General features: G+C 39.3%; 1 protein-coding gene across 1 annotated transcript in view; it reads left to right on the forward strand.

Annotated features, from left to right (window-relative positions):
* Positions 1 to 16,261: 16,261 nt before the first annotated feature.
* Positions 16,262 to 26,032, forward strand: part of fam204a (family with sequence similarity 204 member A) — a 37,661-nt gene continuing 27,890 nt past the window's right edge. The window contains exons 1-6 of the mRNA XM_062994936.1: positions 16,262 to 16,291; positions 16,473 to 16,701; positions 18,697 to 18,781; positions 18,921 to 18,957; positions 21,542 to 21,644; positions 25,329 to 25,418. Coding sequence (XP_062851006.1) covers positions 16,483 to 16,701; positions 18,697 to 18,781; positions 18,921 to 18,957; positions 21,542 to 21,644; positions 25,329 to 25,418 — 534 coding nt within the window. The 5' untranslated portion in view covers positions 16,262 to 16,291; positions 16,473 to 16,482. The remainder of the gene's footprint in view (positions 16,292 to 16,472; positions 16,702 to 18,696; positions 18,782 to 18,920; positions 18,958 to 21,541; positions 21,645 to 25,328; positions 25,419 to 26,032) is intronic.

Raw genomic sequence — 26,032 nt, forward strand, 5'->3', positions numbered from 1 at the left:
CAGTCTATGACTGCAGCGACTTGAAATGATGACTGACCAAAAATGGTGTTTGTTTTAGGAACCATGATTAACCAAAGATAAACCTGATTTCAGTAAACAAGCAATGTCACAAAATGCTTCCGTCTTCGTTGAATAAAAACATGTATTTTACAAAAGCAACACAGAACTTGTGTACGTATATTTTTTCACATGACCTAAATTATTGTTTAATTTTAAGTCATTACATTTACTTAATTCAGTATTTTTACAGTAGAGTAGCAGTAGAGTTGTTGCCTCACAGCGAGAATCCCCGGTGGAGCAGTCTGGGTCCTTTCTGTGTCTAGTTTGCATGTTCTCCTTGTGTCTGTGTGGGTTTCCTCTGAGAGCTCCGCTTTCCTCCCACAGTCCAAAGACATAAAGTCAGGTTAATTGGTGATATTAAAGTCCTTTAGTTGTGTGTGTGATGGACTGGTGACTTGTCCAGGGTGTTTTTTGCTTTTCACCCAGTGAATTGTTCCCAATGCCACCCAAAATAGGCGTAAATAAAGCGGTGGTACAATAGACATTGAATTAATAATTTAGCAGTAATTTTCTTAGGTGCTCGGGTGGCGCAGTGGTAAATAGCCCCAGCCCAGGGTTTAAATCCAAAGCAGTCCTATCAGACGGTTGGGTGTCTACATACAGACATGTTTGGCTATGTCTGAGGGTTTGGGGGATGTCTGAGGCACGCAATGGATTGGCATCCTGCTCGATGTGTGTTATTACATTGCTTCCGTGTGAACCAAACCCACTGCGACCTTGACCAGTATAAAGCAGTGGAAAAAAACATTAAAATTAATGAATGATTGAAATTAGTACTTTGAGGTCAAAAGCCAAATTTGGTGTGTGCATTATTTAAAGTCTTGGAACTTACGAGAACGACAATGTATAGCAATACCAAAAACTATCGACATTTTTTTTAACCAAGCCAAAATAGAAACAATCATCAATTTCTTAAATAAATGGTCTAAAAAATGCATATAAAAACAACATTTGACAAGGGCTATAGACCGATAAAAAAAAATCACCTACCTTTCCTGCTGTGAATATAACCAATGTTTAAACAAGGTGTAAACAATCTAAATGTACATAAATAAAATTATATATATATATATATATATATATATATATAATTATAAGCATTGTTTAAACAGCGTAAAATATATAGCTAAAGACATAAATAAATAATAATAATTTATATATATATACTATATTGTGATATATGATATTGTATAACCATTGTTTAAACACAGCGTAAAACATCTACATAAATAAATAAATAAATATTTAAACATAATAATATATGAAATATAATACTGTATAACCATTGTGTAAACACAACGTAAAACATCTAAATAAATAAATAAATACATTTAAAGTCTTTAAAGGCATTTTGTGTTCCTGGAACCTAAGAACTTGTTACTAAGCTAAAAAGTTTCTCAATCCCTGCATATCATTTAAAATGGCATTTAAGCTCCTTACTCCTGATCTTATCATCTAAATGAATTCATCAGGTAATATTTCCCATTATTCAAAGGCATCAAGAATGTAATGGAATTATTACAGAGCCTTATAGAGAAATTAGCAGGCTGATGTGAATGCTCTCTCTGTGAAAATGAGAAATTAGGGTGAGGAAGATTTTTTAAACCTGCTATTAAAGTGTTGCTCTGGACTTTTTGTACTGAGTCCAAGTCTGGGTCGATTCAATTTACCATCCTCTTTCATCTTTAATGATACCTATCTGCTGCTGTTCCTATTTTCATTTAAGGTGGGACGGCGCTATTAATATTTACATTTTCCAGATGGTAGACTGTGGAATAAAAAGTGATGAGCATAAGGTGTGTTTTATCTTCAATGGTTATCATGTTATTAATTCTCATCTGGTCTGATCAGAAACAAAGTACGTTCAGGCTGAGATGAATTTCACACTCAACTGTGATCTGGCAGGTAGACGGTCTGAGAGGCGAAACTAACTGGACTGAAATAAAATATCAGAAAATGGATAATTGGAAAGAGATGATTTTGAAGTCTTTCACCTAAAGGAGGATAGGTGAGTCAAAAGGTATCATATCATTACAGTATAATCCAACTGTGATTAAATTTGGTTCTTTGCATCATACAACCAAGTTTGTAGATACCCAACACTTGAACTTCACACCTAAAGGTTAATTGTGTCCATTTATTTAGCTTTATCATGCAATAACAATAAAAAATATAAGAATTAATCACCTTTTGTTTATTAGGGTGGCACCTAACTACCAGCAAGAGGGTCCTGGGTTTAATTCCCAGGTGGACCGGTTCGGGTACACTTCACTGGGTGCGAAGGTGTGGGTTTCCTCTGGGAGCTCTGGTTTCCTCCCACAGTCCAAAGACATGCAGTCAGGTTAACTGGAGATGCAGGACAGGTAGTTACTGGTTACACAAGATTCATCAATTCAAGTTTAGTGTCAAACACAGTCATGGACATTTTTGTATCTCCAGTTCACCTCACAGGCATGATGTACTTTTATAAGTGACTTGGAGCTGACAAATGGCAGGCTCTTCAGTCACAAGGACTGCTTAACTGCTTGTTTTAATGCTGCATACACGAAGATAATGGTGCAGGCTATAAAGCTGTCAGTAGGGAACTTCTAAACTCGTTATGCAACAGTGGGTATTTTACATTTTTGGTTTAGATCTACAACCACAAATCAAAGAAAGTTGGGACAGTATAGAAAATGCAAATAAAATAAAAACGCAGTGTTCCTTACATTTACTGTAACTTTTATTTGATTGCAGACAGGATGAACCTGAGATATTTCATGTTTTGTCTGGTCAACTTCATTTCATTTATTAATAAACCTTCATTCCTGCATTTGAGGCCTGCAACACGAAAAAACTAAAAAATGATGTGATTCCAAATAGGTGATGTCAACAGGTGATTGTAATCATGGTTTGGTACAAAAGCAGCATCCAGGAAAGACTGAGTCTTTGATGAGCAAAGATGCTCAGAGGATCTCCAGCTTGTCAACAAATGTGTGAGAAAATGGTTGAAATGTTTTAAAACAATGTACCTCAAAGAAAGATTGGAGGGGATTTGCATATTTCTCCCTCTACAGTGCATAATATCATTAAAAGATTCAAGGACTCGGGAGGAATTTCAGTCCTTAAAGGCCAAGGGCACAAGCTTAAGCTGAACGCCCGTGATCTTCGATCCCTCAGATGGCACTGCATCAAGAACCGCCACTCAACAATAGCTGATATAACCACATGGGTGAGGGATTACTTTGGCAAACCTTTGTCAAGCACTATAATACAGAGTTACATGCACAAATGCCACTTAAACCTTTACTGTGCAAAAAAAGAAGCCTTTCATTAACCATGTCCACAAGAGGCGTCGACTTCTCTGTGCTCTGAGGCATCTAGGATGGACCGTCACAAAGTGGAAATGTGTATTGAGGTCAGAAGGATCAGCATTCCAGGTTTTTTGGAAAAAAATGGACGCTGTGTTCTCCGGACCAAAGACAAAAAGGACCATCCAGACATTATTAGCAACAAGTCCAAAAGCCAGGGTCTGCCAAAACAACTTTTACGTGTGGTGAAAGGGAATGGCAACATTACAAAATGGCTTTATTGTCCCAACTTTTTTTGGAATGTATCGCAGGCCTGAATAGCAGGAATGGATGATTATTAATAAATGAAATGAAGTTGAGCAGATAAAACTTGAAATATCTCAGGTTTATCCTGTCTGCAATTAAATAAAAGTCAAAGTAAATGTAAGAAACTCTGTTTTTATTATTTGCTTTTTCCATACTGTCCCAACTTTTTCTGATTTGGCATTGTACATAAGGGTGTAATGTAAATCATAACAAGTGGTCTTTGCCATCACCAGATCTAAAGCTAAGTGGAAACCTATTAAAGGCTGGACTAAATTAATGGGCAGATCATCATAAACACAAAGTTACGTAAGATCTTTTAGACAAATAGGGTTTCATTCCTCCATTATAGCACCATTATAGCACTAGAGACTGGTGTAGTGGTCTAATGGCCCACAGTGGCCAAACATTTAATCAAGATTACCATGTATTTATAGTGCACTGACTGGTTTGCTTCTCTGTACATTATGTAGATTTTCCCTCTGTGAATGGAACTATGTCCTACACATGCAGATGACAAGGCTTTTCATTTCTGCTAGTTATTTAATGCAACATTCAAAATAACAACCCCACGCAAGGTGTTCAATTTTAAAGATGATACCCTTTCTCAGGAGATAAGCACCATATCCTGTGCTTATGCACAACAGATAAGTGAGTGTAAAATGCTATTTTGTCCTAGCATGAGCAGATTTGAGCAGAGCAGCGGGTTGCCCTCGGGCACTGTGGATTTGATACCAGTATGCTGATGAATCTCATCTGTTCAGTGTGTTTATGCCTGCTAAGCCTACAAAGCTCAGTGCTACTCAGTGGAGTGTCACAAATGTACCTTGCTACTCTTACACATCATTCATAGCAAATTTTAGGATGATTTTTTCTATAGTCGATGCAGACAATTAAGAGGAAAATGTCTTATGCATGCAGGATATTGAATACCACAATGTTATAAAGCAGCTTACCATGAGCTAGCAGGGATGGATTGTCTAACAGCCATTACTCTTTAAGTAATTTATGAAATAAATCTATAATATCCAGTTTTTGGTACTCTATTATTTTGAATCCGGATCCCATTGGTGCCAGCCAACCGTACACAGACATGATTGGCTTTGTCTTTGTGGCCGAACTCTACAATGTATTGGTGCCTTGTCCATGGTATTATTACTTTGAGACCTGTGTTCTCCAGTGGAACAGGATCCATAGCGACCCTGACCAGGTAAAGCCGTTGATGATAATAAAACAAGATATCATTGTATTTTTACATTTAACGGAAACTTGCTTTCGACAGCCGGTTTTTGAATTACATTTCTTAAATACAAAAAAATGTCCATAATGTAATAATAATAATAAAACTTATAGCCTAATAATAATAATAATAGCCTAATAATAATAATAATAATAGCTTAATAATAATAATAATAATAATAGCTTATTACTACTACTACTACTAATAATAATAATAATAATGATAAAATGTTATTATTATTAATAATAATAATAATAGCCTAATAATAATAATAATAATAATAGCCTAATAATAATAATAATAATAATAATAATAATAATAATAAAATGTTAATAATAAAAATATTAATAATACTAATAATAATAGCATAATAATAATAATAACAATAATAGCTTAATAATAATAATAATAATAATATAAGTAATAATAATAATAATAATAATAATAATAATAGCTGAATAATAATAATATTTCCTAAATACAGAAGAATGTCCAGAATATAATAATAATAGCTGAATAATAATAATATTTCCTAAATACAGAAGAATGTCCAGAATATAATAATAATAATAATAATAATAATAATAATAATAATAATAATAATAATAGGGGTACTAATAAACAAAACTTACAATACATTCAAAACAAAAATGAAAACAGACTGGAGTAACAAACAACAGGTGAGAAACATTACCATTACATGTTTTTTACTAAATAATAAAGCTAAATAATAATTAATTTTTTTTTTAAATGGATATCGCAGTGCCGACATATTTCATTGTGTTCACTTACATTAAATACTACGATAGTCCAGATTTATAGTAGCTGGCTAGCTGCTACCTACTGAGTTTTGTATACTCTATAGACTAAGGATAATACCATAAGAATAAAAATACAGTTTAGTGCTTTCTTAATTATTCTACTTATTAATTAAATTAATAAAAATCTAATATTTACACACAAACATCCTATACAGTTTTGGGTCTAGCAAAAACAAAGAATCTTAATTGTTTTGTCATTAAAATATCACAACTTGGGGGTAATGTGGATGACAAAAAAAGACATGCACCACTTTTTTGTGCCTACTTGGCACCTCATGGTAATTCTCATGATTTTGGAATTGATATCCAACAAGCTTATGAAGAGATGTCCACATATTTTTTGGAATGCACTGTAAAATTAAGTACCTTTCATGTAGTAATTTACGTAATTAAATAATGATAATAAAAAGACAGAGTAAGAAAAAGAAGAAAATAATAATTATAATAATAATAATAAAATAATAATACTAAGAAGAAAATAATCATTATAATAATAATAAAATAATAATACTAAGAAGAAAATAATAATTATAATAAGAAGAAGACAAAGAAGAAGAAAATAATAATAATACAAATAATAATACAAATAATAACAATAATAATAATAATTTGGATTTTGCATGTCCAAGCTCTCATGTTTTTCTTTAACATAGAGCTGTTATATACCATGTTACTCTACTATGATGTGATTTTATGGTTATATGCAGTGGAAAACCTCCACTACAGTGTGCCATGCGCTGTCAGCCTTAGTTTACACCCTCCTGCTTATCCTAATAGCACTAGAGACTTCAAATGGACCATCTGAATTAAATCGTCATGTCATTAAAGTATAATGGCTGTGAACCTGCTCGACATGACTGCCACGATAAGTAGTTCGCTCTGACAGGTGAGTCCAGAAAATAAATAGCTGAGAACGACACGATGGACTTATGCAGCTGAGAACAGAGAACATTAAAATGTATGAGAGGCCTCGTCTCCTCGTCACACAATTCCAAATTTTCCACACTGTCGCATTCCGAGCAGATCCACGACTGGGTTCTGAGCCAGAGCTCCTGCAAGAGTTTGGCAAAAATTGGAGTTTGTTACTTGTTAAGATTTATGAGCTAGATGGCATAAATTCACAGAATGCAAAGTAAATGAACAAAAGACAAATTTAAATCAAATCAATACTTGGTGTGAGCACCCTTCACCTTCAAAACAGCATCAATTCTTCTAGGTGCACTTGCACAGTTTTTCAAGGAACTCGGCAGGGAGGTTGTTCCAAACATGTTGGACAACTGACCACAGATCTTCTGTAGATGTTGGCTTGCTCAAATCCTTCTGTCTCTTCATGCGATCCCAGACAGACTCGATGATGTTGAGATCAGAGCTCTGTGTGGGTCATGTAATCCCGTCCAGGACTCCTTCACTGTTAGCCCGGACTTTATATCTAATCAAACATTTTTAGTACAACTTACATAAATTATTTAAGTTTCTTTGCTCTACTAAAAAATGCAGAGTACAATGACTCATTTGAGTACACATTTAAATGTGCTAAAAGATTTAAGTTTACTAAACAAAAAAAAATACTTTTCTATCAGATTAACTTAAAAACTTAAGTTAAGGTAATTAAACAGAAAAACGCCCACCATTTACGTGTAAGCCCGCCTTTTTTCAGCTTGCTGTTGGTGAATCAGGCAAAAATGATTTTCTTGTGTTCGGGTAGCCATTTGTTTTAACTTTTGTAACCTGTTGTTGCAAATTACTTTTTACTTTTCATTTAAGGCTTTTTGCATATAAAGCTGTTTGTGTTTCATCAGAACTTTATATACAGTTTGTACAGTGTTTAAGATGTTTTCTTGACATATTGTATTTTAAGTAAATACTTCTGAAGTGAAATAAAGAAAAATAACTTTATTATTCTGTCTGTTTTTCTATAAACATTTCTAATTGATATTTAAAACGTAATTAACATAAAAACTAAGAAGAAATCAATAATTTTGTCCATTGAGCTCAAGATAATAAGTAGAATTATTGGGAAAAGCAGTTGGTATAACCAAAAAAATTAAGTTTAATCAACTTGCCTTTTAGGTGTAATAACTTAATGTTTTAAGTTATGCTAACTCAAGTTTTCATTATACATTACTTAACTTCTTTAAGGCAACCGGTTTCCTCAAATTTTTTAAGTAGATTGAACTTATCCGGGCTTACAGTGTTGTTCTTCTTTATGTAGAACAAGATCATTCTTAATGGCATTGGCTGTATGTTTGGGGTTGTTGTTGTCCTGCTGTAGAATAAATACACACACACACACTCATATACACCCATCAGTCATAACATTAAACCCATCTCCTTGATTCTACACTCACTGTCCAGTTTATCAGCTTCACTTACCATATAGAAGCACTTTGTAGTTCTACAATTACTGACTGTAGTCCATCTGTTTCTCTGCATGCTTTGTTAGCCTCGTTTCATGCTGTTCTTCAATGGTCAGGACCCCCACAGGACCACTACAGAGTAGGTATTATTTAGGTGGTGGATGATTCTCAGCACTGCAGTGACACTGACATGGTGGTGGTGTGTTAGTGTGTGTTGTGCTGGTATGAGTGGATCAGACACATCAGCGCTTATGGAGTTTTTAAATACCGTGTCCACTCACTGTCCACTCTATTAGACACTCCTACCTAGTTGGTCCACCTTGTAGATGTGAAGTCAGAGACGATTGCTCATCTATTGCTGCTGTTTGAGTTAATCATCTTGTAGACCTTCATCAATGGTCACAGGATGCTGCCCACGGGGCGCTGTTGGCTGGATATTTTTGGTTGGTGGACTATTCTCAGTCCAGCAGTGACAGTGAGGTGTTTAAAAACTCCATCAGCATTGCTCTGTCTTATCCACTCATACCAGCACAACACACTTACAGCTTAAAGGTAAGCTATGTTAACTTTGCAAGATTTAGGTGCTCTCCTGTTTTTCATGTCGATTTGAGATGACTATGATATACTGTACTTGAGAACAGTCAGTGGTAGTACACGAGTACGTTTATTCAAAGTCATCTAAGCTGTTGCTTTGCTACAGAATATAAAAGAAGAACGCTGCCCTAAATCATCATTAAAGATGCCACTCTGGACGTTGGCCACAATGTGACACTCTGTCAGAGTAAATATGCTATAATAAATGAATTAGCTCCATAAATAATGGCTGTAATGACATTTTAACAGACAATAAGCCCGAACATTGTCAGGTGAAGAAAAAAAAAAAAGAGTTGATGTATGAGTTTCATGCCTCAGCAGTTCCTCAAAATGAATCGGCTCGGGAAGATAGCGCGGGCTATCGCGGCGAGCCCATTTCCCTGGAATTATCAACTTGTTGTCAATTTGCACAGCGGAATTACACATGCAAATTGCACCGCCTGCACAAACACCACTTGGCGATGATAAAAACAAATTAACAGAGGCTATAGAAGGAGGATTTATTTCAGTCGTGCGCCCGGGTCAAGCAAGACACGCGTTCCACGATTGTGTGTACCCAATTTTGGTGTAATTATATCTGCAAATTATTCTTTGTAATCTTATTATTTCTCGCCCCAACCTTCTTCTCGCGCTCATAATTAGCTTTCAGAGCTCCCGCCTTCAAAACAATTCAAGCAGACGCCACAGCTGACGGACGCCCAATAATCTGATCTTATTGTCGTCTTTGTCTTTTTCTTTAGCGCTGGTGGTCTATGGATAAACACACAAAGGCAGAAGTCAAGGGTTATTCAACGTCCAGTTATTCAAACACAGAGAATAGGTCCAAGCCAAGCGTCATTTTGACTCAGAAAACAGAGGCCGAACGAGAAGTCTGACATCATCCAAGTCGGCCATTAGATATCTCATTTACTTTGTACACACTTGATTAATCTGCTCTAATGAATTCCGCCACCCCGAGCCAGATCCAGCTGACTTAAAAAATTATTAGCCCTTCCTCGCATGCGCCTTTTTTCTCATTCCGAGGCTTCACTCCGCCAGCCCAGCCTGTCACACTGAGATACTCATAATTAGGGGTTTAAGATGATTAGTTTATCGTGCCGCACTTACTGCCTCTTATCCGCCGAGGCCCGAAAACTTAATAAGCGGCTCTGAGTTTTAAACAGCTGCTTTGGAATTGACCGAATAATGAACTGGAGCGCAAGCCAAAGGAAAAGAACCGCCATGAGACAACAGCAATTCAAGTGTGAAATAGAAACACACTGGCTGGTAATCAATAAAGAAAATAATTTGATGCTGACGTAGTATGCATAATGACATCTCGCAACGTTCAATGCTCACACAACCATCTAGCTGTCACACGTAATTAAATCGGTATTAAATGTAGAAGGAAGCATGATTCGTTTACATTATCCAACTAATTCTGTTTTAAATCATTTTACTTTTCTATTGCATATTTGTCACACTGAATGATTTCAGCTTACCCAACATTACAAGATGGGAACAACATAACGGCATTGGTAAAGCATAATTTTATTTATTTAATGACAAAATTATCCAACATCCATTTATTCATTGATTCATTCTCTGTTTTACCACCACATTATTCTATTCAGGGTCACGGTGCGGGTGGCACGGTGGCATGGTTTGGTAGCACTGTCGCCTCACAGCAAGAAGGTCCTGGGTTTGATCCCCAGGCGGGTCCGGGTCCTTCTCCCCGTGTCTGTGTGTGTTTCCTCCAGGAGCTCCGGTTTCCTCCCACAGTCAAAAAACATGCAGTCAGGTTCATTGGAGACACTGAATTGCCCTATAGGTGAGTAGGTGTGTTTGTGAGTATATGTGTGTCTGCCCTGTGATGGACTGGCACCCTGTCCAGGGTGTTACTGTGTGCCTTGCGCCCATTGAAAAGCTGGGATAGGCTCCCCCACCCCACACACACAACCCTAACTGGATAAGTGGTTAAGAAAGTGAGTGAGTGAGTGAGTGAGTGAGAGTGAGGGTTGCGGTGGGTCAGATTGACTGGGCGAAAGGCAGGAAACGCCCCGAAACACACATTTAATCACTGACACACACACACTCATACCTAGGGGGAATTTGATATCTCCAATAAACCTGACTCCATGTCTTCTGGAACATCTGGGGGAAACCCGCAGACAGTTGAAGAACATACAAACTCCACACATAAAGGACCCGGACCTAAATGGATAAAATGGACAGTGAGTGTAGAAACAAAGAGGTGGTTTTAATGTTATGGCTGATCTGTGTGTATATACAGGTATATATATATATACAGTATATATATAAAGTGTGTTCCAACTATTTAATCACAGAACATAACACACTAATTAAATGACAGTAATACAAATCTCAAGACTGCAATGAAATATGTATCACACATGTTTATATAAACGTACAGTATCTACATAAGGTACACAGCTGATGAATGACTTCTCATTGTCTATATTTGTCTCTATTAAAACAACACAATGCAGATGGGAGTTTTGCACTCATATTAGCGCGGGGTAAACAAATCATTTAAGTCAATAGGGTTTGCAATTAGGCACAAAGCCCACAACCCATTTAGCTTGAGAAAAAAAACAACAACACTGATGACATTTGATAAAAATAAGCAATTTAAGCAGCTGTTTTAGCTTGCAGCGCCACAGGCTATAACAGATTAGCATGCTAATCACATGAATGATAATGAGCAACTCGCTCAGCTGGCTGGATAAACTGAACCAGTCAGCTCTGAGAAACACCAGAGTTTTACTTTGACATTTCCATTTTGAATAGGGAAAAGTCGTATTTAATGAGTAACTCCCCGGCCAGGATGCCAGTCCAGTGCAGGGCCTGAGGCATCCCTCCAGACATAGCTAATCATGTTTTTATGTACACATTCGACCAGCCGATAGCACCGCTAGGGATTCGAATCCTTGATTATGGTCACATTCTGATTATGACAAATTTAAATAAGTTACCTCAATTTCTCCAGTAATCTGAGAAACAAGTACAATCATTCTTGGTTCTACAAATGCTTAGTAGGTCACTAGAAGGTCTGTATTAAAAAGTCAGTTATTATGTCGATACACTAGAAAGTGAACTAGTTAAAATGCTGCCTTAGCAAAGCACCGGAAACTGAATATATATGTATACACTGATCAGCCATAACATTAAAACCACCTCCACCTAAAAACTCCATCGGTGCTGCTGTGTCTTATCCACTCATAACAATCCACTTATAACACACACTAGCACACCACCACCATGTTAGTGTCACTGCAATGCTGAGAATGACCCACCACCCAAATAATACCTATTCTGTAGTGGTCCTGGAAGAGTTCTGAGCATTGAAAAACAGCATGAAAGGGGGTTAACAAAGCATGCAGAACAACAGATGGACTACAGTCAGTCATTGTACAGTAGAACTACAAAATGCTCCTATATGGTAAGTGGAGCAGATAACATGGACAGTGTGTATATATATATATATATATATATATATATATATATATATATATATATATATACAGTGTATCACAAAAGTGAGTACACCCCTCACATTTCTGCAAATATTTCATTATATCTTTTCATGGGACAACACTATAGAAATTAAACTTGGATATAATTTAGAGTAGTCAGTGTAGATTTACTGTCTTCTGAAAATAACTCAACGCACAGCCATTAATGTCTAAATAGCTGGCAACATAAGTGAGTACACCCCACAGTGAACATGTCCAAATTGTGCCCAAAGTGTCAATATTTTGTGTGACCACCATTATTATCCAGCACTGCCTTAACCCTCCTGGGCATGGAATTCACCAGAGCTGCACAGGTTGCTACTGGAATCCTCTTCCACTCCTCCATGATGACATCACGGAGCTGGTGGATGTTAGACACCTTGAACTCCTCCACCTTCCACTTGAGGATGCGCCACAGGTGCTCAATTGGGTTTAGTCCATCACCTTTACCTTCAGCTTCCTCAGCAAGTCAGTTGTCATCTTGGAGGTTGTGTTTGGGGTCGTTATCCTGTTGGAAAGGGAGGGGATCATGCTCTGTTTCAGAATGTCACAGTACATGTTGGAATTCATGTTTCCCTCAATGAACTGCAGCTCCCCAGTGCCAGCAACACTCATGCAGCCCAAGACCATGATGCTACCACCACCATGCTTGACTGTAGGCAAGATACAGTTGTCTTGGTACTTCTCACCAGGGCGCCGCCACACATGCTGGACACCAACTGAGCCAAACAAGTTTATCTTGGTCTCGTCAGACCACAGGGCATTCCAGTAATCCATGTTCTTGGACTGCTTGTCTTCAGCAAACTGTTTGTGGGCTTTCTTGTGCGTCAGCTTCCTTCTGGGATGACGACCATGCAGACCGAGTTGATGCAGTGTGCGGCGTATGGTCTGAGCACTGACAGGCTGACCTCCCACGTCTTCAACCTCTGCAGCAATGCTGGCAGCACTCATGTGTCTATTTTTTAAAGCCAACCTCTGGATATGACGCCGAACACGTGGACTCAACTTCTTTGGTCGACCCTGGCGAAGCCTGTTCCGAGTGGAACCTGTCCTGGAAAACCGCTGTATGACCTTGGCCACCATGCTGTAGCTCAGTTTCAGGGTGTTAGCAATCTTCTTATAGCCTCACCATCTTTGTGGAGAGCAACAATTCTATTTCTCAGAGAGTTCTTTGCCATGAGGTGCCATGTTGAATATCCAGTGGCCAGTATGAGAGAATTGTACCCAAAACACCAAATTTAACAGCCCTGCTCCCCATTTACACCTGGGACCTTGACACATGACACCAGGGAGGGACAACGACACATTTGGGCACAATTTGGACATGTTCACTGTGGGGTGTACTCACTTATGTTGCCAGCTATTTAGATATTAATGGCTGTGTGTTGAGTTATTTTCAGAAGACAGTAAATCTACACTGCTATACAAGCTGTACACTGACTACTCTAAGTTATATCCAAGTTTCATGTCTATAGTGTTGTCCCATGAAAAGATATAATGAAATATTTGCAGAAATGTGAGGGGTGTACTCACATTTATATATATATATATACCCTGTGCTTATAACCAAACACCAAGTTTATCTCTGCTTAAATTTTTTTTCCTATTTTGTACATTACATTTTCTTTTCCCCTTTGTTCTTTGGTACTAATGTAACCAGGCAGTTGTAAAAGCATTTCACTGTTAGTTACACCATGTATGACCGTATGTGACAAATAAAACTTGAAATAAACATGACGGCCCTGATGGTTTGTTGTCTATGGCTCAATCATTACAAGCTACTGATATAAAACATTATTAAATATGCAAATTATTGAGCCATTCGAATATTTTACCTACATACATGTGAGTTAAAGTCGCAATATGGGTAAAACTGACATATAATAAATGTACACTTTTATATCAACACTTCTTGGTTAGTTAAATAGTTAAATGTAAGTAAAAATGACTAGATTTAAATTGGATGTTAAATAGCTTTACTACAATTGTTATATTGAGAAATCGCATTAAACATTTAATAATGTAAATGCAATAATTGCAGTTTTGGTTCTTGTAATAATCGAACTATTGTGCATACAAATGCATTCATTATATGCATTCCTTATATTTAGTTCTCTTCGCCAGTACAGTTCTAGACTTGTAGACTCTACACGTCAAGTCAAGTCCAATTTATTTGTATAGCACTTTTTACAATGGACATGGTCTTAAAGCAACACTACAGAATTCAGGACCAACAGACCAAAAACCCCTGTTGAGCAAGCCGACGGCGACAGTAGCAAGGAAAAACTCACTTAAAATTACAGGATGAAACCTTGAGAGGAACCAGACTCAGCAGGGACCTCCATCCTAATCATACATATACAAAATTAAATTGAACTAAAAGTTATAACTAGCAAAAAAATAACAATGTAACAATTTGAGTTATTCATTATTCAGTCCAGTCTGTCATAAAGTTCATAGTGAGTTCTTGACATTTTTGGTGCAAACACCAGGCTTTCGTCATATCTAGCAGGAGCAGCATTGTTTGTCTCGACATGCAGTCTTCAACCTCGGGTGGGTAGACAGGTTTACGTCAGAACCACCTCTGGGTAAAACAACAGAAAGTGTAGTTAAAATGTTATATCATTAAGTATAAAATGCCAGTTTTGCAGAGAGTAACATAAAACCCCGGCACCCCTAATTATTACAGCATAATTAAAAGAGAGAACGAGCAGGTAGCAAAGTCATGAAGGCTTTCACAGGACATCAGAGCCCACCTCCCCCACCGCCATCAAAACTGAGTGATCGGACAAGAGAGGCAGAACGACAGCAACCCAACATCCCTGATCACCACAAGTTTCTGAGACCTAGAACCCCCAAGCTCTGTACCTTTGTCTATAATCAGGGTGGGCAGCTCCGGTCCTAGGGGTCAGAAATCAGGCGCAGCCAGAAGCCAACACGCAGCGCCAGCAAATCTGACAAACATGACAGAACCAGACTTACACCAAGCTACATTAAAGCTGTAGTCGTGTCCAATTACCCTGATTATGTCCTCTATACTGATTTGACCCTTCACCGCTGACTGAGGACACCTCTCAACTGACATACGCCCCCTCCGGCACGTACAGTCAGTACAGACTGCATTTTTCACCTGCACGAGTCGAGTTCATACACTGACGGGCACTGTGTACGGAGGGCCACACCCCCATCAGCATCATTCCTCAGCCCTGTGCAGGCGCCATTGGTCAGCCAGCAGGGGCCGCAGTTGCACCAGTTATGAGGACCTATGGTCCGACTTTTTTACCTCTGTGAACAACAGCCAATCGTTCTTCATGCAGCTGCCCAGCCCAGTCGGAAAGGCAGAGCTGAGATTCGATACGATGTATTCGAAACCCCAACTCTGGTGTGCTAGCGTACTTTTACCGCTGCACCACCTGAGCGGCCCATTAAAGCTGTTCTAATGGATTGTGGCAACCCAACATTATACTAAATCCCCTTGTGTTGGTGTGTTCTTTAATTACTCATTCATCTGTGTTAATATATTCCTTTTCTTATTGGTTTTCTTTGTTTGTGTAGGCATAACAGCTGGTGGATTGGGTGCCACAAAGCAACACTATTTCTCAGAACCTGGTTTCAAGCTTTGCTTGGGGTTTGTGACTGTAAGGAGTTTCCTCCCATTTGCCAATAACATGCAGCAAGTGGACTGGCTGATCTAAATTGTCCAATGATGTCTGTGTGAGTGGGTGGTACAATGTTATGTTTTGTCACCCTGATCAGAACCCACTGCGACCATGACCAGTCCAAATGTATGTGGTAAAAAGAAATATGTGTGACTGCATCCTATTCTCATTTGCACATTAACCTACACATTTAAGTTAATTTATAGGTTGAATTCCAAATGCCTCTTTACTTACTACATTTCGCGCACTTCACAGTGTATTCATTTGTTTTCCTTACACACTGTCTAGTGCACTACGTAATTAATATTGTGCCATTTGAGACTCGGCAAAAAAAAAAACCGAGTAAATCCAACCAATCAGATTACGCTCTACCGCCATCACGTGTGCATTTTAGCCAATTAGAATCACTCTGACTTGGAAACCCGGACGCATGGACAACAACATAAACAACGGTGGTATCCAAAATAGCGTGCTAGCTAAATAGAAAATAAAAATTGAGTTTTTTTGTGAATATGTGGATAAAGTACATAATGTTGTTCATGTAGAATAAAACCGAGTGTATTTATACAACGATAAACGTTTACAAGAATGCATAGCTTCCCAAAATAACTATAAAAACGGATTGTTCTTTAGACAGCTAATCATGTACAGCGGACTCCTTCCACCGGGGATGAGCGAAGCGGACCTGAGTTCTGACGAGGAAGAGGACACATCACCAACCACTGATATCAATCCGCAGACGGATAATAGTCCTGCTCAGTCCGATACACACACCGATAAAAGTTCTACCCAGTCTGATCTGCTTAATGACCCATCCTTATCGGATGGCTGTTTACCCGGAGTGAATGAGGATCTGTGGCAAGTAAGCATCCATACACTCGTGCCACAATACCATCTGCACCAGCCTTCAAAGGTGGCATTCATTCATTTCCATTGACAGTTTTACCCTGGTCAAGGTTGCAGTGCGTCTGGCGCTACCTGAAAACACTAGGGGCAAATTGGGATTACACTCATGTACAACATTACCATCTACAACAGACTTCAAGGGTGCCATTTATTTATTGATTTCCATAGACAGTTTTACCCTGGTCAAGGTTGCAGTGCGTCTGGCGCTACCCGAAAACATTAGGGGCAAATTAGGATTACTAGGATTACACGCATGTACAACATTACCATCTACAACAGACTTCAAGGGTGCCATTTATTAATTTCCATTGACAGTTTTATCCTGGTCAAGGTTGCAGTGTGTCTGGCGCCACCTGAAAGCACAAGGCGCAAATTAGGATTACACTTTGGACACGGTGTCAAGCGATTTCAGGGCGTCCATAGAGCAGTCAGTCTACCTTCTGCATGTTCTGAGGAGCTTGAATAGCAGCAGAGTACACAGAGAGAAGCCCATGCAGACATGGGGAGAACATACCAACTTTTTTCAGAGAGTGATTAGAGATAAGATTAGAGATAAGGTTGTGTCCAAATTTAAGAACTTCAGTCAATGTTTACGCCAGGCATCAGAATCTGGGGTTACAGTGGGCACAGGCTCACCAAAACTGGACATTTAAAAAACTAGGAAACATTTTTTAATCTAACAAGCTCAATTTTTGTTGCAACATGCGAAAAGTGGGGTCAGATGTTGGTTTACACAACATGAATCCATGAACCCGACCTGCCTTGTGTCAACTGTACATGGTGCTTGTGGTGTAAGATGGAAAAAAGGTTGGTTTTGGCACTAGTTGGGCAAATGACTTACTCTGTGTATTTAATAGGGATGTAACGATACACTCTACGATTTTTTCCTGATTTTTTTTAAACAAAATTAAATTGAAGACAAATTATGACAGTTTCTTTTTATTATTTCTCTTTAAAAAATAATAAAATACTGTATTTGTGCTTATTTTTTATTTATCTAAATAATTAATGCCCTTTTATTTATGAGGTAGGTACAAACTATGCTGAACAATGCTGCACATTTCCCTTTTTGTGTAAAAAAAAAAAGAAATGAAATAGGACTGCAGCTATTGATTATTTTTGTAATCGAGTATTCTATCGATTATTCCAGCGATTAATCGGATAAGAAATACTTTTGCTTTAATAAAGAGCAAAAATAAATACATATAAGATTAAATAAGATGCGTCTCCTAAAACAAACTGCACATATTTATTCCTTGCATACAGGACAGTTTAAAGAGAACATTTTTGAAATGCAAAAACAATTACATCAAAAATAAATCAAATTACTTTTAAAATGTATACAGGCAACATAAAACTAAGGCATAAATAATAATAAACAATAATACATAAACATTGCCGCGAAAAGTACCCGATTTAAGTATGAGATTTGGGATCCAGCCCTCGGCTTCTTCACGTGACCTGCCCACAGTGTGAAAGCGTTGGGCAAAAGTAAAAGACGTCCGTGTGAAACACCATGAGTTGTATATAGTTGTGTGCCTAGTCGTTTCAGCCCTAAAATGAAATAAGTCCCACATTAAATAAATAAGTTAATAATACAAATTAAAAAAGTATCCTTACATGAATACATTTGGCTGGAAAATTCTGAACCTGGCAACCCTGTAGTGACGTCAACCAGGCGAGGTAAATAGCGCCAGTGCCCTCTGCTGTTTAAAGTGAATAGCGAATCATTATACATGTAAACCGATTTGAATCGTTACACATGTGAATCGATTTTTAACTGTCTTGTGGTGCATCGTTACATCCCTAGTGTTTCCTGTACACAAGAGTATAACATCGTGTTACTGTGGAACCTACATACTGCACGATATACTGTATAAAACTTGAGCTTAATATTACTGATATATTGATGTTAAATTACATGTTTTGGTAAAATGTGTTTTTATTGTAGAAATTTAAAGATCTTCAGAAGGAAAGAGAGAACCAGAAGACACAGCAACCAGAAAGTAAAAAGCGGAGAAAACGGTCAAGAAAAGGTAATATTCTTTCACTTTTTTTACATTGTTTAATATTTGGAGGATGCTTTTATTGGACATGCCAGCCTAGTAAGGCTACATCTAATCTGATAACAGAGCTTTACTTACTCACTGTTTCTTCTGTGTTCTTGTAAAACAGGTAGGACTCCCGAGCAGACTGGTGATGAAGAGAAAAGGTATAGTGAACATACATCCATGGAATATAACATCCACTAATAAACCTCATCTCTGTTTATCATCTTTTATATCCATTTCCCCTGGTGAGACTTATGGCACATTGACATGAGAAGTGGCAAAACTGCTATTGCTCTGGCTGTGCCGTTGGGACGGCACTACAAACACGCTTAACGTGACTTATTGTAGAAAAACAAAGAGCAAGAAGATTCATTAGTGGAGAGAACTTATGAGCAGTAATAATTAAGAGAGGTTTAGTGTTTTTAATGTGTTTAATGTTGTAGTACGTTAAACCACGTTAAGCTTTTTTTAACGATAAGCGTTTTAAACTCTCTCGGAAAAGCTGATTCTGATTCTCACCATTTCTCAGCACCCTGAGCTGTAACACAAGTTTAAAAGTGAAACAGTGAGGAAAATAGAGCTAAACACAGATACACCGATCAGCCATAACATTAAAACCACCTTCTTGTTTCTATACTCATTGTCCATTTTATCAGCTCTTTGGAATTCTACAATTACTGACTGTAGTCCATCTGTTTCTCTGCATACTTTGTTAGCCCCCTTTCATGCTGGTCAATGGTCAGGACTTTTCAATGGTCAGGACTCTCTCGGGACCACTACAGAGTAGGTATTATTTGGGTGGTGGGTCATTCTCAGCACTGCAGTGACACTGACATGGTGGTGGTGTGTTAGTGTGTTAGTGTGTGTTGTGCTGGTATGAGTGGATCAGACACAGCAGTACTGATGGAGTTTTTAAACACCTCACTGTCACTGCTGGACTGAGAATAGTCCACCAACCAAAAATATATCCAGCCAAAAGCACCCTGTGGGCAGCCTCCTGTGACCACTGATGAAGGTCTAGAAGATGACCAACTCAAACAGCGGCAATAGATGAGCGACCGTCTCTGACTTTACATTTACAAGGTGGACCAACTAGGTAGGAGTGTCTAATAGAGTGGACAGTGAGTGGACACGGTATTTAAAAACTCCAGCAGCGCTGCTGTGTCTGATCCACTAATACCAGCACAACACACACTAACACACCACCACCATGTCAGTGTCACTGCAGTGCTGAAAATGATCCACCACCTAAATAATACCTACTCTGTGGTGGTCCTGTGGGGGTCCTGACCATTGAAGAACAGGGTGAAAGGGGGCTAAAAAGGTATGTAGAGTAACAGATGGACTACAGTCAGTAATTGTAGAACTACAAAGTGTTTCTATATGGTAAGTGGAGCTGATAAAATGGACAGTGAGTGTAGAAACAAGGAGGTGGTTTTAATGTCATGGCCGATCAGTGTATATGTGAATGCTTTCAGAGTGAATTTAGTTATTTCACACAATGCAGATTCGTCTCATGGTGCACTTTGTTGACGTTTTACCGCACTGCTCAAGTCAAGCGCTAGGCAAAGCAGCGATCTGCGCTGAGGCACATGGGAATACGCCCTTATAGTGATGCCACACTGAGCAGATCTGCCCAGACTTTACAATCACTGACCACAGATTCCTATGTTAGCCATGGGATTTAATCCCTCCAGCAGTTTTAGGGTCTCTGTCCAGAGGGCTGAGTACTTTGAGGAAGCACAGGGCTATGTCACCGTGAGCTTAATGTTCCATGCAAGGTGACCCTGGCTAAAATAGGCCTGACTGGAGGGGTAAGACAAAGCCCTACAATAGGTACAGATAAAATGAATTGTACCATACCTTTAGTTAGATTTACCTGGAGGTGTTTACAAACTAGCTTGTCATGGTGACATGGCAGGATCTAGGGGGCTCACCAACAGTCAGGTGGCTGGCAAGTTCTGTGCATCATGGGTCAAATTGGTTTCAGTCTGATTACACTCTGTGTGACTGAGGAGGTGGTAGGTGGAGGTGTGCTTTCTTCTGCACTGCTAAAACACACCAACCAGGTGCTAATCAAGTGCCATAACATCAAATCTGGTCACAGTATCATGCACAAGGTGACCTGATGTGTGTGAACCACACATCCTGATTTTAGTCCATTTCATTTCTTGTTCATGTTTTACCACAGCTTCACCCTGGTCAGGGTCGGGGTGGGTCTGGTCTTCATGGAATCACTGGCCAAACTGGCCATTCACCTCCTCCCTCATTAGACATAGCCATTCACGTCTGTATGTAGATGCCCGCCGGCCGTTTGCGCCACTTGGGATTCGAACCTGGAATCGCCTCAGTAGTGGGCATTTACTGCTGCACTTACCACCTGAGCACTCACTGATGTTTGTACATGCCTATAGGGGCGGCACGGTGGCTAAGTGGGTAGCACTGTCGCCTCACAGCAAGAAGGTCCTGGGTTCGATTCCCAGGTGGGGTGGTCCGGGTCCTTTCTGTGTGGAATTTGCATGTTCTCCCCGTGTCCGCGTGGGTTTTCTTCCGGGCGCTCCGGTTTCCTCCCACAGTCCAAAGACATGCAAGTGAGGTGAACTGGAGACACTAATTTGCTGTTGGCCGGCCGGGTGTCTGCACAGACATGATTGGCTAAGTCAAGAGGAGAATGGGGGCTTTCTCATTTACCAAACAATAAACACCTTCAATGAAAAGCTCCTTACGTTCTCATTACTTTCTCAGGCAGGGCGAGGAGGCGCGGGTGAAGCACTGGGACAAGCTGACTCAGTATTTTGGCACCAATGACAGATTTCAGCCCCCTGCATGTAGCAGGCCTGCATTAAAGGTAAAAGCATTGCAAACAATCAAATGCTTGTAGGAGTTCCAATTCCATCCAAATATTTCCATGGTCAGCGTCACAGTGGGTCCAGGTTCGGTGGAATAAATGTGTGCAATGCATTAACACAGGATGCCAGTCCATCCGAGGCCCCAGCCAGTTTGAAACCAGCACATATGAACATGTGAATCAAATTGAGCCATATTGCTTCATTATCCATCATATCTGCCTTCCTTAAGGATATGTTGGCGCCTACTTTAAATGCCGAAAGTATGCGGACACTACAACTCAGCTCAGGCGGTTCTGCCACACCCATTTCTAACCGGTGTTTAAAATGAATTACATTAAGTAAATCAGTCCCATATGATGGGGACAGTGGTAGCTTAGTGGGTAGAACTTTTGGGCCATTAATTGAAAGGTTAAGAGTTTAAATCCTGTAACATTCTGTAAGGTTTTCTTGCACTGTGACGTCAGGCGTTGAGTTTCAAGGTATTTTTTCCCATAAGGATGTATGGGAAACCTGTTAATGTGTTCCATGGTTCTGTGAAACTGCATATATTTTAGACTAATGTAAAATAATGAGGTTGTTTTTGACACTTATACACTGAAAATAACACAAATATAATATAAAATACACTGAAATAAGGTGGCACAGGGGTATAAACACACTCTAGCACACTGGAGCTGGGATCTCTAATACATCATATCGAATCGTATCGTAGCAGCCACATTAACAACAATTGGCCTGTTGTTCATATAGAGGTGGGGTAGTAGTAAGCCGGATAGGGTCTCCTTGTAACTGATGCAACTACGACCTCTGCTGGCTGATTGATGCCGCCTTCACAGGGGCGGGGAAGGAGTGCGTCGATCAGGGTGTGTCTCTCCGTACACAGGGCTGATCCGCATTAGCACTCGTTTAGTGCAGGTGAAAAAATGCATACGGCTACTGCCCACGTGTCGGAGGGGGGTGTGGGTTAGCTTCGTTCTCCTCAATCAGAGCGGGGATCGGCATTAGTGGAGAGGAAGCATGACACAATCGGGCAATTGGACGCGCTAAAAGTCGGGAAAAAGAGGGAATACAATTGAAAAACAGTTCAAATCAATAAATAACCTTTACTCTTTATTGTTTCATTGTGCTTCTTAATTGTGGAGATGCTTGATCTTGGAATACTGTATTCTTTAGCGAGTTCAGTAAGGGCACATTTGAATTTAAACAAAAGTATAAAACTCTGTAACATGGTTTAGAAAGACTTTATAGAACAATACATTCTGTAAGGTTTTCTTGCCCTGTGACATCAGGCTGATTGGGTTTACAGTGGTATTTTGAAATTTGACCTCAATCGGTTCTGGGACTGGCGTTGAGTTTCAAGGTATTTTTTCCCATAAGGATGTATATAAACAAAATACAGTAAAACCTGCACTTTACCTTTACTCTTTATTGTTTCCTTATGCTTCTTAATCATGGAGATGCTTTATCTTGGAATGCTGTATTCCTTATGCCTAGTTCACACTACACGATTTCTGCCCTGATTTTTGCTTGCGATCGAAACTCGCCTCTCAATCACTCTGTGTGAACTACTCAACAACTCGATCCAAGCGGCCTGAAGAGTGATATCTAGCTTGTCAAATATCTGGATCTGAGTTGCCCAACTGGCAATGAGTGCCATGTCGAACAGCCAATGAGAACGCAAGATACGGTGTGAGGGAAACGCAGGGGAGAAGTTGTAAAAAGGTTGGACAGGGGCGTAATATAGTTTATATCAGAATACATCAGCATACACACACGTTTTACAGTATTTTTGACCTTATCGTTCTCTACAAAACATAACACCAATGTTGCACTGCAAAATATATTTATTAACCTCCAACTCACTACAGAACAATCCACGCTGGTCGTCAGCGCACAAACTTTGTGGTATCATTAAACCTTTCATCACTTCTCACGATTGTTTTTGTGACAAAACTTATATTGGGAGACCACAGAAGCTCGCCTGCGATTCCAGTTGGTGATAGATCGTGTAGTGTGAAACCCCCTATCGCCGATCAGTCGTGTAGTGTGAAATACACACCAGTGTTAATTTTGACAGCAAATTTTGATTTAGTTTTAGTCATAGTCTTTTGACTAAAATGTCATTTAGTTTTAGTCATAATTTAGTCATCTTAATTGTTTTAGTCTAGTTTTAATTGACTAATTATTATAAGAATATAGTCGACTAAATCTACGACTAAAATATAAAGGGTGTAAAATGTAAATGCTTTGTCATCAGTTCCCTTGAATTATTTAAGTCATTATATACACTTACACAAAATGAAACATTTTTAACCAGTTATGGAATATTATTAATGTTTAAATGTGCAATACACACAAAAACAGATTTAACTTATTTCAAACAACATCTTTATTTACATGACCTTGCTTATTGAGCATAACAATAGGCCTGCTCTGCCTAAAAAATATATGCATTGTTTATAACAAATTGCATATTACATTCTTTATAAAACTGGGTACCATAAAAGCAGCAGTGCCATTATGTTGCCATTATACTGCCAGCGGTGCCAGATGTTTCAGATTTGTTGTGTTTTTACCCGAGATCGTCGCCCCACATGGTTTACACATCGTCTTGTTTTTCATGACAACAAATGAGAAATGTGTCCATATATCGGCTCTCCTCTTTCTCCCTGTTGACATTGTGGAGTTAACCTAGTTCCATGAGTAAAGACAGTTCACAGGCTAGTCTGGTCTTCCCGGGTTTAGATCAAATTTGTGCGAGTGTGGTCTTACCGCGGTACCGCAAAAGAGATTAGTACTGATCGGATGGCTACCCGGCTTGTCCCGCCTCTCCACATACGCTAAAGTAGTTCTGATTGGATCTCTTTCTAACTTGTCCCTACCTTCCACAAAACTAAATCAGTTCTGATTGGATGTCGTCCCTGCCAAACATTTTCGTCTCGTTTTTATTCGTTGACGAAAGTGTCAATTCATTTCGTCATAGTTTTTATCCTTTTATGTAGTTTTTATTTAATTATCGTCTCGCTTTTGTCATGAAAAAAAGGTTCGTTGACGAAAACTATGACGAAAATCATTCGACAACGAAATGAACACTGATACACACCGACTTAAAAGTCTCCCGGTTACAAGAGATCCAGTCGTGTAGTGTAAACTTGGCATTAGTGAGTTCAGTAAAGGCGCATTCACATGAGAAGCGACAAAACGGTTTTTGTGCTGCTGTGTCGTTGTTTTTTATGGAGTGTGATGCACTGCGCACTTTTGCCACCTTGGGTTCACGATTTTTGCACTTGCTGTGGCGCTCAAAGTGAATTCGCGCTAAAGCTTACCACTTCGTTTACATCGCTCACCCCTTTGTTTCGCTGCACAGCGCGGCCTACGCAAGCCAAACAAGTACTCACACGCACGTCAAGTTTAAGGGTACAAATTACTCGTCGAGTTTAGGGGACATCGAGTTACAGGGTACCACTGTGTTTCGTCCAGATTTAGTGCAGAGCGGAGATGCAGAAGTACTAAACAGTCCAGACGTAGTATTTAATCCAGGACCGTGTTTTCATCTGCAGAACTCCATCTACATATTTGTTGTAATGAAAGTCTTATTAATAAAATGCCTGCAGGACTTTAAAAAAAGCCTTTTTTCTTTTCTGAACTGAAAATAACTCCCTTTTTCCTCCTCTCATCTCCAGTCAGGCCTTGAAAAGAGCATGGAGCGTGCCATAGCCGAAGGGGATTATGGGAAGGCGGAGGAGCTGAGCGACCGTCTGGCTACTCGAGAGGTACGTCACGCCGATAAGACATCGCTCCGAGCGCGACGAATCGAGCTAATGGGTCGTGGGCCATTTCACCCCGCGAAGACACACGGGCGGAACTCACACGCCTACATCCGCTTCCTCTGTCAGCGCGTGAGCCGTACGTCCTGCAGCCCTCTTTTCCCGTTGCAGTTAATAAAACTCCTTCTGTTCTGTTTCTTTCTTTTTTTTTTTTTTTTTTTTGAAGTCCACGTCGTTCTCGGCTCTTCTTTTCAACGATGCCCAACAATGCTCTCAAACCGAGCGCTAAAACGTTTTTCTCAGGCGCGACTCTGTAGCTTTGAAGTGCGCTCTGAACTCACCACGCCGCCCGCAGTTCTGAAAGCGGCACCTCTCAGGCAAGGTGAGCGGGATCAGGCGCCACAGAGCTAATTTGGCAGAAAATTTAAGTGGGATTGCTGCTTAAAAGACGTTCCACACTCTCAGTCTGCAGAAAGGAGTTTTATGTCTTAAAACTTTTGATTGAACAGCCACAGCGTTGTCTTATTATATGGTAAAGGCTTTGACATGGCAGTGACTTTCACCTTTGGTGCTAAAGTACTTGTACACTTTATGGCCAAAAGTATGTGGACACCCGGTGT

The sequence above is a fragment of the Trichomycterus rosablanca genome, chromosome 5, assembly GCF_030014385.1.
Source record: "Trichomycterus rosablanca isolate fTriRos1 chromosome 5, fTriRos1.hap1, whole genome shotgun sequence".
In the NCBI taxonomy this organism is placed as follows: domain Eukaryota; kingdom Metazoa; phylum Chordata; class Actinopteri; order Siluriformes; family Trichomycteridae; genus Trichomycterus; species Trichomycterus rosablanca.